This window comes from Diceros bicornis, chromosome 5 (genome assembly GCF_020826845.1).
Source record: "Diceros bicornis minor isolate mBicDic1 chromosome 5, mDicBic1.mat.cur, whole genome shotgun sequence".
NCBI classification, from domain to species: Eukaryota; Metazoa; Chordata; class Mammalia; order Perissodactyla; family Rhinocerotidae; genus Diceros; species Diceros bicornis.
Genome location: NC_080744.1, coordinates 68,295,302 through 68,313,223, shown reverse-complemented (window position 1 = coordinate 68,313,223; position 17,922 = coordinate 68,295,302). Strand labels below are relative to the sequence as shown.

The 17,922-nt window shown below is 43.4% G+C and overlaps 1 protein-coding gene across 4 annotated transcripts in view; it reads left to right on the top strand.

Moving 5' to 3' along the window:
* SNUPN (snurportin 1) overlaps positions 1–7,058 on the top strand; it is a 32,125-nt gene extending 25,067 nt beyond the window's left edge. For all 4 annotated transcript variants that reach the window (XM_058542122.1, XM_058542119.1, XM_058542118.1 and 1 more), the window contains exons 7-10: positions 764–861; positions 3,005–3,082; positions 4,889–4,969; positions 6,467–7,058. In XM_058542122.1, coding sequence (XP_058398105.1) covers positions 764–861; positions 3,005–3,082; positions 4,889–4,969; positions 6,467–6,790 — 581 coding nt within the window. In that variant the 3' untranslated portion in view covers positions 6,791–7,058. The remainder of the gene's footprint in view (positions 1–763; positions 862–3,004; positions 3,083–4,888; positions 4,970–6,466) is intronic.
* Positions 7,059–17,922: the final 10,864 nt, after the last annotated feature.

Sequence of the window (17,922 nt, the reverse complement as noted above, 5' to 3'; positions counted from 1 at the left end):
CATCCTCATTCTTTCCCCTACTCTCCATACTCCCGCTTAGCTCTGTTCAGTTGGCTTGCTTCCTTGCTCCCCACATGGGCCCAGTTCATTCTACCTCTGGGCCTTTGCTCATGCCACTTCAGTACTCCAGCCCAAAATGCCTTTCCCCCTCCCCTCTGCCCTGTTGTTTTAGTCCTCTGATCCCAGAAGACTCTGTTCATATCCCATTTCTTCCGTGAAGCATTTCCTGCTGCTCCAGTCTCCTTTTTCTGGAACTCCTATTGCTCTTAGTTTGTGCTGTACAATTCAGCTCTTGGTTCTTTCCTCTGTAACATATCTCCTTAACTGGATTGTAACTTCCTTAAAGGCAAGGACTACTTATAGTTAATATTTCCTACAGAACATAGTACCTATAATAGGAACTCAAAAAGTAGTTGTAAACTAAAATGGAAGATTACTTGCTTTCAAACTTCAGCTTCTCTAAGGTGAGTAAATGTCCCAATTTATCTAAAAGTTCAGAATTCCTGCTTGGCTTAAGGGTTGTCTTGATCCCTCTTGTGCTGTCCTACCTCAAGTCACTGTTAAGCTGCACCAGGTGGCCATAAAGGGCCGTGGAGAACTTTCTTCCTGATGAATCCTTAGTCCTTGGTGCTGCTGCTCACTGCAAGCCCCGAGGATTGTTGGACTCAGTTCCCAAGCCCCTAAGATGGGGCTCACTAGATTGTGGTGGAGGGAGACCTGAGTGGAAGGGGAACCCTGTGCTGACTTCCTGCTTCTATCCCAGACTACACAATTCTGGACTGCATTTACAGTGAGGTGAACCAGACATACTACGTTCTGGACGTGATGTGCTGGCGGGGACACCCTTTTTATGACTGCCAGGTAAGGACTGATACTTCTCTCATGTCTTCTCCTGTTTCTTCCTCTCCTCCCGGGAAAGTGGCTCAGCATGTGGGTTTGGTACGTGACCAACTTCTTGGTGTATACAGGATGTGGTGTATCAAGAACATTATCTAATGTTCCTTGCATCTTTGAGTGTTTAAATTAGCTTCATTTTTAAAAAAGAAGTAGGAGGAACTAAGAGAAGTATAGCAGTTCTTGAGGGGAGGAAAGAGAGAAACAGAGCAGAGGGGTAGCCTGGGATTCTGTAGGAGCTAAAACCGCCCCCTCCCCTCTCCAGAGTGGGGGAGGATTGCTGGCAGGGAAGAGTGTGGGCGAAGGGGATACCACCTTGTGCAGGCGGCACAAGGGAGAGAAGGTGGAATGTCAGGCACCATCAAATAGACTCCTGCCACCTCCACTCCTTCACCAACCACATCCTGACCCTGAAAATGGCAGTGCCTCCTTGGTGTGACGCTAAAGCCTCAAATCTCTGAGGGGCCAGCTCTGGAAGGAGATTTTCCAAGAGAGGGGAGGCCCCAATATTCTCCACTCAATTTTCACCTTCCCCCAACGTTTTTCTCAGATTGGCGATTCTTACACGAGTGACAGTAGCAGTCATCAGAGAGAGGCTAGGTCAGCCCCACAGGCTCTGTCTCTGTTCCCAATGCTCCCCCATCATTGTCCCAGGTTTATAGTGGTGTTTTTTTTTGTGCTTCCTGTCAATTAGTTTATCACAATGGTTCTCTAAGTGTGGCCTCAGAAAGTTGTTAGAAATGCAAATTCTCAGACCTCCTGAATTAGAAACTGTGGGGGTGGTCCTTATGTTTTAACAAGCCTCCACAGGATCCTCATGCAGGCCCACATGTGAGAATCACAGGTTATCACCATAGGCTGCTTCTTTCCAAAACCATTACTCCAAGCTAGGTTTCCAAATCATGCTAGGTAGTGGTACTTCAGAATTCTAACATGCACCTCATTCAAACAATAATAGCCAAGACTTGCATTGCTAAGCACGTTGTTAGCATTATCTCATTGAATCCCTTACAACAATTCTATAAGGTAAGTACTATTATTATTCCTCATCATATAGGTATGGAAGCTGAGAGCCACAGATGTTAAGTACCTTGCTCAAGTGCAGGGTCTAGCCTAAAACTCAGAACTCATAAACTCAATCCAGAACATATTTTCCTTTAATTCTGTTGAAGGATGTTTCATAATATGCATTCACAAACCTATAAATTTGGTAACTAAAACCTCTGATATTTTTATAATATAAAGAAAAAACTGTTTTTTTTTTGTTTGTTTGTTTTTGTGAGGAAGATCAGCCCTGAGCTAACATCCATGCCAATCCTCCTTTTTTTGCTGAGGAAGACCGGCTCTGAGCTAACATCTGTGTCCATCTTCCTCCACTTTATATGGGATGCCGCCACAGGATGGCCTGACAAGTGGTGCATCAGTGCGCGTCCGGGATCAGAACCTGGGCCACCAGCAGCGAAGCGCGTGCACTTAACGGCTACACCATGGGGCCGGCCCTGTTTTTTTCCTTTAATTTCTAAAAGTAAAATAATTTAAAACAAAGAAAAGGCCCTAAATAACTACAGAAGGGTACATATCAGTAATTCAGAGAATAAAGAAGTTTATGAGAAGTTACAACTATATAGTAGTTTCTAATCCTCGGGATTAAAATAAAACAAAGGTTAACATAACATGCTTTGGAGTTGGAGAGTCTTGGGTCCCACAGTATTTTTCTTGTGCACCTGGGCAAGTGACATAATTTCTCTGAGCCTCGGAGTCTTCACTTGTAAAAGGAGACAATGATACTATAACTCTCAGAGGGTGGTTGAGGATTAATAAGGTTATATGTGTAAAGTCCTTAGCATGGAGCCTGACACATAGTAGGCCTTCAGTGATAAATGTTGGCTCTACTGCTATTAATAATCCTATTGGATTTCAAGAAAAATATCTTCAAAGATTTTATAAACATCTTCCTGACTTTATGGCAGTGTTTTCAGGGAAAAGAACGTAATGATAGAAGGGCTTAGGTCTTCATAAATCAGGTGGCTATTTAGAATGGGGTGTTTTTGTTCATATTATAGTTTGAGACGAGCAGTATTCATCTTTCTTTTCCCCTTCTCTGTGACAGACTGATTTCCGATTCTACTGGATGCATTCAAAGTTACCAGAAGAAGAAGGACTGGGAGAGAAAACCAAGCTCAATCCCGTAAGGCCTGGTGTTAGGATTGCAGAGTTCTTTGTGGGGATTGGTTTGGATTGGTCCGTTATCTAAATATAATCATTATGAATGAAATTTTCTTTTTTTTGAGGCAACATGGTATAATGGGAAGAGTATGAGCCTAACAGTCATCTAGATCTGAATTCCAGTTTTGGCTTTAACAATTAGTAGGTTAAGTTAATAACCTTACCTAGCTTTAGCTTCTTCATCTGTATAGTAGGGTTAATAACACCTACTTTACAGGATTGTTCTAAGAACCAAATGATATAAATATGCAAGTCTTCCTAGCAGAATACTTATGGTAGGCACTCAGTAAATAGTGGTAGATATAAAATGCTGATAACTGCTTTTATTAATAACGCTATTTAGAATTCTAATGTAGTGGTTCTCAAACTGTAGCATGCATCAGCAGCACCTGGAAGCTTGGTAAAACATAGCCTCCTGGGCCTCATCCCCAGAGTTTCTGATTCAGTAGGTCTAGGGTGAAGCCTGCAAGTTTGTATTTCTAACAAGTTCCCCAGTAATGCTGATACTGCTGGTCTGTGGACCACACTTTGAGAACCTCTGCTCTTTTATCTGAGCTGAGAGTGTCCTCATCTACTCAGTCCTCTCATTTTATAGATGAGAATGTAGGCTCAGAGAGGGGACTGCCTTCCCCAGATCTCACAGTCCAGGGTGATAGCCCAAGTGTCTTGGCTATCCCCTCAGTGATTTAAATGTGTGACAGCTATTTTCAGGGCATTTTATTAGCTAAGCCCTGCAGATTGGCATTTGCTTGGATTGCTTACAAATTTTTTAAAGGCAGTTGGATAACCAGCTACAGGACAATAAATGGGGTCTCTACTTCCAGTGATGTTATCAATAGAGTCCTGGAAGAACATGCATTGAAGAGGGGGACCATGGGGGCTGCTCTCTCTGACATGCTGTTCTAATTGTATTATCTCATTGAATCTGCACAACAACCCTATGAAGTCGATACTTTTTTTTTTTTTTTGGTGAGGAAGATTGGCCCTGAGCTAACATCCATTGCCAATATTCCTCTTTTTGCTGAGGAAGATTAGCCCTGAGCTAACATCTGTGCCCATCTTCCTCTATTTTGTATATGGGATGCTGCCACAGCATGGTTTGATGAGCGGTGTGTAGGTCCGTGCCCAGAATCCGAACCTCTGAACCCCAGGCCACCGACGTGGAGCACACGAACTTAACCATTACGCCACCAGGCTGGCCCCTGAAGTCGGTGCTTTTATTACCCCATTTTACAGATGGGAACACGGAGGCATATGGAGATTAAATGATTGTCAGACCTGAGATTCAAACCCAGGCAATCTCACTTCAGAGTTTATAGTTCTAATCACTGTGTTATACTGCTTCAGTCTAAAAATCCTTGCTGGTATGAAAGGGGCTTCACTAGCCCTTCATTAGCGGCAACTGTCACAGGGCTGGGAGAGTAACATACAGTCCCTAAACCTAGCACAGGACAGTGGTTGTCAGTCCTGACTGCATGTTAAAATCAATTGGAGAGCTTAAAAAAATGCCTGGGCCCCACCCCAGACCAGTTCAGTCATAATCTCAGGGTGAGGCCTGGGCATCAGTAATTTTTAAGAGTCTCCCAGATGGTTCTTGTGTATAAAGCGAGGTTGAGAACCACTGACCTGTAATTCAGAGGGTAGGTGGAGGGGAGAGGGTGGGTAAGGATGAGACTGAAAACTTTTCTTCTTTGATATAGCTTTTTAATCGCTGGAACCAATATTATTTGTAACATGTACTAATTCTTTGTTCTAATTTATATTTTAGTTTAAATTTGTAGGGCTAAAGAATTTCCCTTGTACCCCTGAGAGCCTGTGTAAGGTGCTGTCTATGGATTTCCCTTTTGAGGTAACAAAATCATTGTCTTTATTGCTGTGATGTGCTTGTCGGACACAGGGAAACTTGGTTACACGGAATCTTAAGAGATCTTCTGACTTTGCCACATCAAAGTATCAGAAAAGGGCTGAAAGCTGATTCCTGGGAAAGGATATGCTGGCTGCACTTCAGAACCTCAGCTCCACCCTAATAGATAAGTCAGAATGCCGGAGCTGGAAGGGCCCTGAAAGGAAAGCTCATCTAATTCTCTCATTTTACAGATGGAGAAACTGAGGTCCAGAGAGGGGCGAGGTTTCCATTCCTAGGTCCTTCTTGTGTGCCTCTTTTTGCTACAAACCTGAGAACCAGGCCCCTTGTTTGAATGCCACGGCTGGTTGTAAAGTAAAAGGGCTTCTGTGACTGACAGACCACAAGAGTGTGAATTCCTGATCCTTTCTCCAAAGAGGAAATGGTCCCTGGGGATGGCAGTGCTTGCTAAGCAGTGGCATGGGAATAGGGTGACCAACTCATCCCAGTTTGTCCTGGACTTTTCCGGTCTTAACGCTGAAAGTCTCATGTCCCCTGAAGCTCCTCAGCCCTGGGCAGTCTTTTGTCATCCTCAGATTCTGCAGTTACCCTCTCCAAGCTCAACAAGCAAACTTTCCCTTGCCCATTATACCCTTTAAAATTCTGCCTAGTCACCCGCAAGTATTTGCTTGAACTGGATATAATTTTGCTAAAAGGATCACAGCTTCCCAAATGAGAAAATGGCAAAGGCTGAGTTGTCTTCATTTCTGGGAGTCAATTAAGAAAGTGGTAAGAACACCATCTTTATTTATAAACCTTATGCCCCAGTGACAATAAATGCTTTTTAGAGATGAGTCACTGAATCATGGAAAAGAAAATGTGGGACTGTAGGAGGTCTTCCCGTTGAGAAAAACTGAGCTTCCCAGAACATAGCTCACAAACAATTTAGGGGGAGGTTTAGGCAGCCACCAATGGTGTGGGAAGCAAGGCTTCTTGACAGCCTGTTGCCCCTGTGCTCAGCAGTTCAGCATCTCGGAGGAGCCTGTCCAGTTTCCCTGCTTTGTTCCCTGTGTGGAGCACATGCCCCACTACAGACACATCTGGGTGGTGGAAAGTGCACGGGATTTGGGGACAGAAAACCTGGGTTCGAGTTGAATTTCTGCTTCACACTCACTGTGTTTTTTGGGAGGCCCCCAGAACTCCATGAGCCTGAGCAGCCCATCTTTCAAATGCCTCATGGTGGGTAAGAGGGTGAAACCCTGGGCAGGAAAGCACCCTATAAACAGGAAAGTGCTATTTATGTTTTTACTTTCTAAAGTTAAGTTTTTCTAGGCCATTTCTTCATTTAGAGATATTGCATGTGTGAGAAATGGGGACTCTTTTTCCTCTGGCAGTGACCCAGAAAAAGGAGTTGGACCACAAGAGCTGCCCCTGTGTGTATAGGCTCTCCTGGGAACATGTGGCCCCAGAAGTCATTTTGATCCCTGGTTTCCCCTCTTGTAGGTAGACGGACTTCTCTTCTACCACAAGCAGACCCACTATAGCCCTGGAAGCACTCCTCTGGTGGGCTGGCTGCGCCCATACATGGTGTCAGATGTTCTTGGAGTAGCTGTGCCATCTGGCCCACTGACCACCAAGCCAGAATATGCTGGGCAACAGCTCCAGCAGATTATTGAGCACAAGAGGAGCCAGAAGGAGGGCTTGAAGGAGAAACTCACACACAAGTCCTCTGAGAACGGACAGTATGAGTTGGAGCACCTGTCTACCCCTAGGCTGAAGAGCCTTCCCCATACCCCAGACCACCCTAGTAGCCTCATGGAGAACTAAAGAGGGCAGCCTCCTTTGGGAGTCACAGGACGGTGCTTGGTCCCAGAAGGAAGGCTGGGGAGGAGGGCAGTGACAACAGGTGACTTTGTTTTAGAGTGGACTTTCCAAAGCCACTCCAGCTGGAAACAGATTATCTCCTACCTGAAATGCTGGCTCAAACAGTTGGGGGATGTTCCCAGATTGGGTGGTGGTTGGATTTGAGCAGTAACTCCTATGAAAAGTGTATCCCAGATCCACAGTGTAAATATATGTAATTCTTAAGATAGAAGTTGTTTGTGATTCTTAAACTTTAGATAGTCATGAATCTCCCCCACCTTCCCCCCAGGCTACCTAAACCATGACTGTTCAAGTCTTGGCCCATTTCACTGTGTTTTTAGCACTTAAGCATTCTGCTGACTTTCCAGTTGCTGCTGTTGGTAACGTCATTTTCTAAAAGGTCTTACCAGGAACTGCAGTTCTTGGTATTTGAATATGTTCCCTCTTCTGAGAAGACAAGTGTGATTTTCTTTGGTTTAGACACTGCCAGAAATAAAATGCAAATGGAGTTCATTCACTACTTCAACAAATGTTTGAGCACCTTCCAGAAGATAAGCCTTGTGCTAGGCCCCTGTTATGTAGAGTGGGTTATGGAAATGGACAGGACTTGATCTCTGCCCTTGAGGAGCTCACGATCCAGTGAGAAAATAAACCCACCAGCATATAGAGTATGTCAAGATGGTGAGATGATTGCTTTAGTGCAGAAAGATGCCTAGAGCGTCGGGGCGAGAAGAGCAGAGTAAGGTTTCACAGAGGAGGTCAGAGCTGGGCTGAGGCTCAGAGGAGGGACAGAAAGGTGCTCTGCAGATGAGGATGGGGGAAGTTTCTCTCAGAGGTGGGAGGGTGTGTAGCTGCACTCCTCCAGAGCAGGGGAGAACTTGCTCTGGGACCTGAGGTAGGTTCAGCATGGCTCAAGTGTAAAGCAGGATTAGAGAGCTATGGGAGAGGAGGCTGGAGAGAGAGATGGGCCTCATTGTGAAGGGTCTGTGTGTTATGCAGAGCTTTTAGATTTTATGCCATGGGTGAAAGGGAGCCAATGAAGAGCTTTGAGCAGGCAAGATCCATTCAGATTTGTGAACTAGAGCTCTTTGGCAGCTGTGGGAGTGGATGATGGTGTCTAAAACTAACCAATTAGTTTCTGCTCTGTGTTCAGGAAATGTGTCCCATTTCCCGTGGCCTCAATCTGCTCCCCACACTGCTTTCCACCTTTCTAGGACTTCTCTTATTGGATGAAAGGACTTCATTATTCCACTCCAGTAGTACTAGTATCCTGTCCAGATCAGATCTTGTCTGACATGCGGTTCTTCTTTTGTGTTGATTAATTCTGGGAACAAATCCGGGCAGAAGTTGTGGTTAAGCAGAGCCTGATTACACAAATTCAGCATACCAGTGGAACTAGCCTCAGTGTTGGGCTCTTAGAGAGCTGCTCAAGCAGACTCTGTAAAATGGAAAAAGGAAGAAACCCCCATCGCCCCCACCCAGTTATGATCCTGCTGGCTGCAGATTTAAGCATGCCTACATCAATAAGCTCTTTCCTGAAATTAGGTCAATTCTGCAATAGGAACATTGTGTTCCTCTTGCCAAGAAGCATGTTGTAGGCTGCCTAGACATTTAGTCTCTGATGATCTTCTGAATGCTCTAGTCTGTGCTCTCAGCAGCCAACTGTATCATTTCAGGAGCTGTGCATGCTAGTATCAGTAGAGCCTTGGCTGGGCTCTGCCCAGAAATAATCAGTCTGGAAGGATTACTTCCCCAAAGGACACTCTCTGGGGACAGGTGCCTGAGTCAAAGTACGTATCAGCCAAATTTATCACCACACACAACTTGATATTGTTGAATGATAGCTTGAAGGATGTATCTCAGAGGAGTCCCCCTTATATTCTGAACTCGGGAGCCACTATTACTAACCACTGAATAGATCTGAATAATCTTCTGGTCATATTTCTTTGTGAGTTATAAAACTACCTCCTGCCACCTGTTTCAAAGATGGTTGTGTTATAGGTTGCTATGATTGGATATTAGGTGTTATAGGTTGCTGTGATTGGATATTAGTTTTGTGGAATTAACTCTTCCCCATGCAGTATGGTCTGGTGGGACTGTAATCTGGGGGAACTGCCCTCCTTTGCCAAGTGTCAGGCTCATGACTCAAGATGGGCCAATCCCATGCTCCTCACCAAGAATCTGTGTCCTGAGCAGAGGAACAAAGAGAGTGAATTAGTTGGAATTCATTTATTTTGCCTACAGAAAGGCAGGAGGTGTTTCTTGTTCTTGCTATGATACCTGAGAGCATCCAGTAAATTCCATCTTGCTTAAATTAGCCAGAGCTGATTTCTGCGCTGGCAACCAAAGAATCCTAACTGATACCATTGCCCAGTGTGTCCTACATTGCTTGCCTTGGCTGGAGCGCCAGCTTGGCATGAGTTAGCAAGGGACTACTAATTGAGATCACCTGTTTCATCTCACGTGCCACTGGAACCCATGTACCTAAAGCAGACCAGGCTTTTCAACCAGTTGATGCAAAATAAGTAGTCTTGGTTGTTTCAGTGTTAACTCAGAAAAGCCATGCTGGGTTTGCCTTCCTGCAAGAGTTGGGTGTTCACCTGATCCACTTGTGTTTGGCAGTGATTTCTCTACATTCACTGTTTGTCCACTAGCTCACTTTTCGTTCATGTCTCAACCCACTGAAATCTGACTTTTGTTCCTACCACTTCAAGTGCTCTCATCAAGGGACTGGTGGTCTCCTGTTTTCCAAATCTAAGGGACATTTCCCAGGCTTTCTCTTACCTGACTTCAGCTGCCATGTATGTGCTGATGCCTTCCCTGAGCTCCAGCCCTGTATATATATGTAACTACATACCAGTCAATCTCCCAGTCACGTCAAACTCAGCATGTCCCAGACTGAACTCATTATCTTTCCTCCTCAGTCCCCCTCAATCATGCTCTTCCTGAGATTCTTGTCCTTGTTAATTATATATAGTCACCCAAGCTAGGAACCTAGGAATCAAGCTGATGATTCCTGTCCATTTGTTACCTTTCACAGCTAGTCAGCATGTCCTTTAAATCCCACCTCTCTCTTCTCTATTTCCTCTATGACCTAAGGCCTTAATTCAAGTCTTTATCATTCCTCTCCTGCAGTACTGCCAGAGTCTCCTATCCATTTTCCCTGCCACCAGTCTTTCCCTCCACTCTTAATCTATCCCTGCCACAACAACTGGCAGAGTGATCCTTTCTAAAAATGCAAATCTGATCATGTTACTTCAGAGACTTCCCATTGCCTACAAGGTAATGTGAAGTTTCTTGGCCTGCCATGCAAGTTTCTTCATGACCTGGCCTTAGTGTATCTGTCCAGCCTCATAAATTACCTTGCTTCGTTTGCTGCTTCCTCTCCAGCCATGCTGCTTTACAGTTCCCTGTACAAACACATTCATTTCATACTTTCCCCCCCACACACCATCCCTCCACCTTCTGATTTCATTCACCTGCTGAATATACCTACTCATCTTTGGAAAACTCCATTCAACAGATACCTATTTGAACCTTTACGTCTCCAGGTAGAATTAGCCATTCTCATCTTTGTGCCCTCCTCATCCCATTCATATCTATTTCCCAAAGTTAGGGATAGTCCACAAGACCACTCTTTGGTTTGATAATTTACCAGAAGGACTCACAGAACTCACTGAAGGCTGTTATACTCACGATTACAGTTTATCACAGTGAAAGGAAACAGATTAAAGCCAGCCAAGGGAAGAAATGCATGGGCCAGAGTACAGGAAATTTACAAACGTGGCTCTTTCAGTTGTCCTCTCCAAGTTGTGGACAGCATTAACTTTCCTGGTAACTGTGTGTCAATACTCATGGAGTATTGCCAACCAGAGAATCTCACCTGAGCCTTGCTGTCAGAGTTTTTATTGGGGCTTGGTTACCTAAACCTGGTTGGCTGACCTCAGTCTCCAGCCCCTCCAGAGGTCTAGCTGATAACACATGATCCTCTCCTTCACCCCTAATCACACTGCTGGACTATCTGGTGTGGACAAAGACCCCCAAGTAAACAAAGACACTTATTAGGCAGGACATTCCAAGGGCTTAGAGGTTAATTCCCAGGAGCCAAAGGCAAAGGCCAACCTTTCTTTGTGCAAGGTTAAATTCTTTACTACATACTCCCTCTATTAGATTGCAAACTCTCTGAGGTCAGGGACCTGATCTTATTCATCTTTAGATCCCCAGTGCCTGGCATTATGCCTGGCATTTGTTGTATCAATAAATGTTGGTTGAGTGAATGAAGTGATGAGCGCTCTGGAGGAGAGCCCCTCTCCTCTCTGCTGCACAGAGGAGTGACCCTGGAGAGAAGGCTGAATGGTGTGTGGCGGACTGCTAACAGGTGGCTGGACATGCAGACTTCTAAGAATAAGAACTATATTTAGTTCTGTGACTGTGATTAGGATAGCCTAAAAACTTCTCACTACGTACACTGGAGGAGGGAAAGACACAATCTTCCTAGCTACAGACTTCCTTTCTAATAAGGAAATCCCACAATATACTTTTTTTAGCAAATGTGGTCTTTTGTTTTATGCCTTCTGATATGTAGGGCGGGAAAAGTAGACAAAAGCTTTGAGATGTTAGCCAGAGTATGACTGCTTGCTTTGGTAAGATGAGCTGATTTTTGAGTCCCACCCTGTCTTGGGATTCTGTGATTATACTCAATCTTTAAATCAAAGAAGAACCAAGTTAATTTTAAAATTTTGTTTCCCCATCACGTCCTGAGAGGTTTGGTCTTGGACCTTGATTTAATTGTGATTCACCCCCACCGCAACACCCCCCCAACCGCAGAGGGTCCACCATCCAATGACAAGGCGGAGGTGAAGAAGAGAGGGCCTGGGCGAGCTGGGAGGCTGGCAGTAGTGAAGGTAAATTAAGAATGGCCTCAGGTTGGGCTGCCCATGGCACAGTGGTTAAGTTTGTGCGCTCTGCTTCAGCAGCCCGGGTTTGTGGGCCTGGATCCCGGGTGCGGACCTGCACTACTCGTCAACCATGCTGTGGCGGCAACCCACATACAAAATAGAAGAGGACTGGCACAGATGTTAGCTCAGGGCTCACCTTCCTCAAGCAAAAAAAAGGAAGACTGGGGCCGGCCCAGTGGCGTAGTGGTTGAGTTCGCACACTCCGCTTCAGCGGCCCAGGGTTCACAGGTGCAGATCCTGGGCGTGGACCTACGCACGCACTGCTTATCAAGCCATGCTGTGGCAAGTGTCCCACATACAAAGTAGAGGAAGATGGGCACGGATGTTAGCCCAGGGCCAATCTTCCTCAGCAAAAAAGAGGAGGATTGGCAGCAGATGTTAGCTCAGGGCTAGTCTTCCTCACCAAAAAAAAAAAAAAAAAAGGAAGATTGGCTGCAGATGTTAGCTCAGGGTGAATCTTCCTCAGCAAAAAAGAAATAGAATGGCCTCAGGTAGCAAGTATCTGAGGGAAAGGACAGAGTCCCCTAATGTAGGATATATGCTTTTGTTTCTTACATCCATTCCAAGTGATGGTGATTGTTTTGAGGAGGCTGAAAGGTGGCCAAAGACAGCCTGGGAAACTGGGAGGTAGGCCTTACTATTGGGCCCAGCCCCGAGGCTTTCTCCCCATCTTGAGGGACAGGGTGGAGCCAGAAGAGGCAAATTTTGAAACCTAGAGAGATCTTCCAGCTAGGACTTTTCACAGACTGTTAGCATTTGTAGCAAACCTCCTCCCTTCCTCCCTCCCAGTGGGTTGGCAGTCCTTCAAGCCTTCTGTCTCTCCCTCTGCTTTTGCCCTTTAGGTTTTCTCTGCAGTCAGACAGAGGGAATAAAAGACAGCACTCAAATCTGTCAGTTCTGCTTCTCATTGGCAACGTTAACAAAAGCTTTTATAAGGGAGGAAGTTGAAACTGGCTTAAACAAGGTTCTATCTGTGGACTTAATTTATCCATTCTGCTCTGGCCTTCCCATTAACACAGAAAAGTCAAAATGAGTGAGAGCAATGTAACTCAGAATGTACCTCTTTCTTATAGTGAATGTTTTCTCACAAGCAACTAAATATCCAAGGTAACCAAACCTGTTTGACATTCTTTGGCAAGAATTAGACCTTGTCTGCTAGAAAAGGACAGATCCATTCTTTCAGCAAACATTGATGGAGCACCACCTACTGTGTACTGTATATTGTGCTAGATTCTGAAGTGAGAGCAATGATTAAGACATGGTCCCTGTCCTCAAGGAGCTCATGGTCTAGCGGGAGAGATGGACAAGGAAGCAAATAATTATAATTCAGAGTGTTAGTTAAACTCTAGGCAAAGGTATCAGGTATAGAACTAACACAGAATAATGACTGATTAACCTGTGATTGGGGAGTGGCGAGTAGGGGTGTCAGATGAGAAAATTGTTTGTGTGAGGAAAGAGCCAGATCATTTTACTTTAAAAAAGAGAAAAAAAAAAGCAGAAAACAGCAATGGGTAAGGACTAGTCCCTAGAGTATTGAGTAATGGGGGAAATGTAATCAACATGGGATAAGATTTTTCACCTTCCTTTCAAGCTCACCTGCATCCATCCTAGTGATTATAGATTTGGCCTATGAGTAAACAAGAAAAAAATTTTCACCCTAGACTTTGGTTAGCAGTATGACCTTATTTACTCTTTATCTGTTTGTCTTTTAGAAAAATGCTAATAAGAATTTTTTTGGATCTTTTATAGGCAAAGCATGTCCATAGCACTAGACATTTCATTCATAGGCAATAGATATTTTGGAGCAATGTCTGAAAGGAGCTTTGGATTTTAGAAGTAAAGGTTTTAGGGGAAAGGTTATAAAATTCCAATCACAGCTTTGGAAGTATCTCTGTCGTTAGACTCAAACAAAAAAAGGCAGGAGAAAGTGCTAAGATGGAGGTCTCAGAGTTAAGGTGACTGTTTTCATTGATTCAGTCATTCAATACACATTTGTTAAGGACCTGCCTACTAGGTACTAGGCTCTAGGCCCTGAGAGTCCAGGGGCCAAAAAGACAGATGTGGTTCCTGCCTTCCTGGAGCTTACAGTCTAGAAGGGCAGGCAGACACTAGGCTGATGATCATAGAAACAAGTGCACAATTATAAATTGTGATCAGCTCTCTGATAAAAAATAAGAGGGTGCTAAAAACTCCCAACAAAGTGGGTATGGAGGGAATGTACCACAACATAATAAAGGCCATGTATGACAAAGCCACAGCTAACATCATACTCAATGGTGACAAGCTGAAAGCTTTTCCTCTAAGATCAGGAACAAGAGTAGGACGCCCGCTCTCACCACTTTTATTCAACGTTAATATTGGAAGTCCTAGCCACAGCAATTAGGCAAGAAAAAGAAATAAAAGCCATCCAAATCAGAAAGGAAGAAGTAAAACTGTCACTATTTGCACATGACATGATACTATATATAGAAAAACCTAGACTCCACCAAAAAACTGTTAAAACTGTAACTGCAAGCCCCCCAGGACCAGTTCAACTGAACCCATCTCTTACAACAGAGTGATTAAGAATTGCCTTTCAGAAAATGTAGAAAATCATGTAGCCAGAGCATGCGTAGAAGAAGAAATCTTGACCTGAAATGACCTCAAAACCAAAGATCCTCCTCCCCATAGAACCAAAGGACCAGGACACAACTGGAACTTGAAAGTTGGACTCTTATCAGAAGCGAGGGGTCCCTCATTCAGGAAGATCCAGTGTTAAAATTCCTTCCCCACCTCATCATAAAAGTTTAGAACCGGGCCGGCCTGGTGGCGTAGCAGTTAAGTTTGCGCATTCTGCATCGGCAGCCCGGGGTTCACCAGTTCGGATGCTGTGTGTGGACCTGCTCACTGCTCATCGGGCCACCCTGGGGCGGCATCCCACATGGAGGAGCTGAAGGGACCTACAACTAGGATATACAACTATTTACTGGGGCTTTGGGGAGAAAAAAGAAAAAAAAAAAGAGGAAGATTGGCAACAGATGTTAGCTCAGGGCCAATCTTCCTCAAAAAAAAAAAAAAAAGTTTAGAACCTCATCATAAATGTTTAGAACCCTGTCATAAATGTTTAGAAGCCCACCAATCAAAACCTGTCCTGCAGCGTTTCTGTGTGCCAGCCTGTTCTCCCTAACCTCTTAAATTTCGCCCCAAATCCTGAACTAAGGAGACAGATCTGAGGGCACACACCCCGTCTCCCTGCAGATCGATCTCGCAGAATAAAGCTGATCTCTTTTCCCAAAGGCTGATGCTGTAATTAATTGGCTTTTTATGCACATCAGGTAAGAGAACCCCAATTTTGTGTGGTAACAGAACTAATAAATAAATTCAGTAAAGTTGCAGGATACAAAATCAATATACAGAAATCTGTGGCGTTTCTATACACTAATAATGAACTATCAGAAAGAGAAATTAAGAAAACAGTCTCATTTACAATTGCATCAAAAAGAATAAAATACCTCGGAATAAATTTAACCAAGGAGGTGAAAGATCTACATACTAAAAACCATAAGACACTGATGAAAGAAATTGAAGACGACACAAATAAATGGAAAGATATTCCACGCTAATGGATTGGAAGAATTAATATTGTTAAAATGTCCGTACTATCCAAAGCAATCTACAGATTCAACGCAATCCCTATCAAAATTCCAATGGCATTTTTCACATAACTAGAACAAATAATTCTAAAATTTGTATGGAATCACAAAAGATGCTGAATAGCCAAAGCAATCTTTTTTTTTTTTTAATTTTTAATTTTTTTTCCCTCAAAGCCCCAGTAGATAGTTGTATGTCATAGTTGCACAGCCTTCTAGTTGCTGTGTGTGGGATGCGGCCTCAGCATGGCTGGAGAAGCGGTGTGTCGGTGCGCGCCCAGGATCCGAACCCAGGCCGCCAGCAGCAGAGCACACGCACTTAACCGCTAAGCCACGGGGCCGGCCCATCCAAAGCAATCTTGAGAAAGAACTAAGCTGGAGGTATCATGCTCCCTGATTTCACACTATACTGCAAAGCTATAGTAATCAAAACAGTATGGCACTGGCACAAAAACAGACACACAGATCAACGGAACAGAACAGAGAGTCCAGAAATAAACCCACACATATAGGGACAATTAATTTTCGCCAAAGAAGCCAAGAACATACAATGGAGAAAGGACAGTCTCTTCAATAAATGGTGTTGGGAAAACTGGACAGTCACATCAAAAGAATGAAACCAGACCTATCTTACACCATACACAAAAATTAACTCAAAACGGATTAAAGACTTGAATGTAAGACCTGAAACCATAAAATTCCTAGAAGAAAACATAGGTGGTAAGCTCCTTGACATCAATCTTAGCAATGTTTTTGTGGATCTGACTCCAAAGGCAAGAGAAACAAAAGCAAAAATAAACAAATGAGACTACATCAAACTAAAAACTTCTGTATAGTGAAGGAAACCATCATTAAAATGAGAAGGGAGAAGATATTTGCAAAACATACATCCCATAAGGGATTAATATCCAAAATACATAAAGAACTCATACAACTGAACAACAAAAAAACAACCTGATTAAAAAGTGGGCAGAGGATCTGAATAGACATTTTTCCAAAGACATACAGATGGCCAACAGGCACATGAAAAGATGCTCAACATCACTAATTATTATGGAAATGTAAATCAAAACCACTATGAGATATCACCTCACACCTGTTAGAATTGCTATTATCAAAAAGACAAGAAATAACAAGTGTTGGAGAGGATGTGGAGAAAAGGGAACCCTTGTGCAGTGTTGGTGGGATTGTAAATTGGTGCAGCCACTAGGGAAAACAATTTGGAGATTCCTCAAAAAACTAAGAAAAGAACTACCATGAGATCCAGCTATTCCACTACTGGTTACTTATCAGAAGAATATGAAAATGCTAATTTTGAAAGTTACATATCCCTATGTTCATTGCAGCATTATTTACAATAGCCAAGACATGGAAACAACCTAAGTATTCAACAATGGATAAATGATACAGAAGATGTGGGGGGGTGTGTGTGTGTATAATTGAATACTACTCAGCCATGAACAAGAATGAAATCTTGCCATTTGTGACAACATAGATGGACCTTGAGGGTATTATGCTAAGTGAAATAAGTCAGAACAAGAAAGACAAATACTGTATGACTTCACTCATGTGGAATATAAAAACAAAACAAATGAACAAACAAAACAAAACAAAAACTCCTAGATACAGAGAACAGATCAGTGGTTACCAGAGGGGAACGGGGTTGGGGAGGTGGGAAAAAGGGGTGATGGGGGTCAATTGTAGGGTGATGGATGATAACTAGACTTTTGGGGGTGATCACTTTGTAGTGTATACAGATGTCGAATTATAATGTACAGCTGAAATTTATATAACAAACAAAAAAAGAGGGTGCTGTGAGAGATAGTAACAAGGAGTCTAATTCAGTTTAGGGAGTAGCCAAGGAAGATACTGCTGAGGAAGTGACTTTTGAGCTGAGACCTTAAGGATGAGTCAGATTTGTCTGGTGAAGGAGGTGGGAGGAAGGGGAGGATAAGCTTTCTAGACAGAGAGCTGAAACCTATGCTTTAAAAGCAAAAAACAAAAGTATAACCCATAATACCTCTTCCCCAAAGGTTCCCTCTTTCTAATTTATTTTCCACTTTCAGATTTCAGTTCATATAAATTTAATAAAAACGTGATTTTGTTTGTTACCAACACTCCCCCAACCCTACCTTAGCCTTTCTTTTGAGGCCCTGCAGCCAAGTATTCAAAAATGCAAGGAGGCTCTGTCAACACGTATGGACCTACCTAATGTATATATATTTTTTTGTAAAATAAGGATCATAATTTGAGCTATCTCATACTGTGATGGTGAGATTAGATGAATGAAAGTCATTTGGAACAGTGTCTAGCACGTGGTAAGGACACAAGAAATGTGAACTTATTATTTAAGTGTATGTGTGTACTATAATTTATTTACTGAGTTTCCCATTCATGGGCCATTATGTTGTTTCCAGTCTTTTGCTATTACAAACCATTTTGCAGTCTCTAAGATTTGACTGAGCAGGATGACAGTACCATACTTGATTTCCTTGGTTCGGGCCTGCAG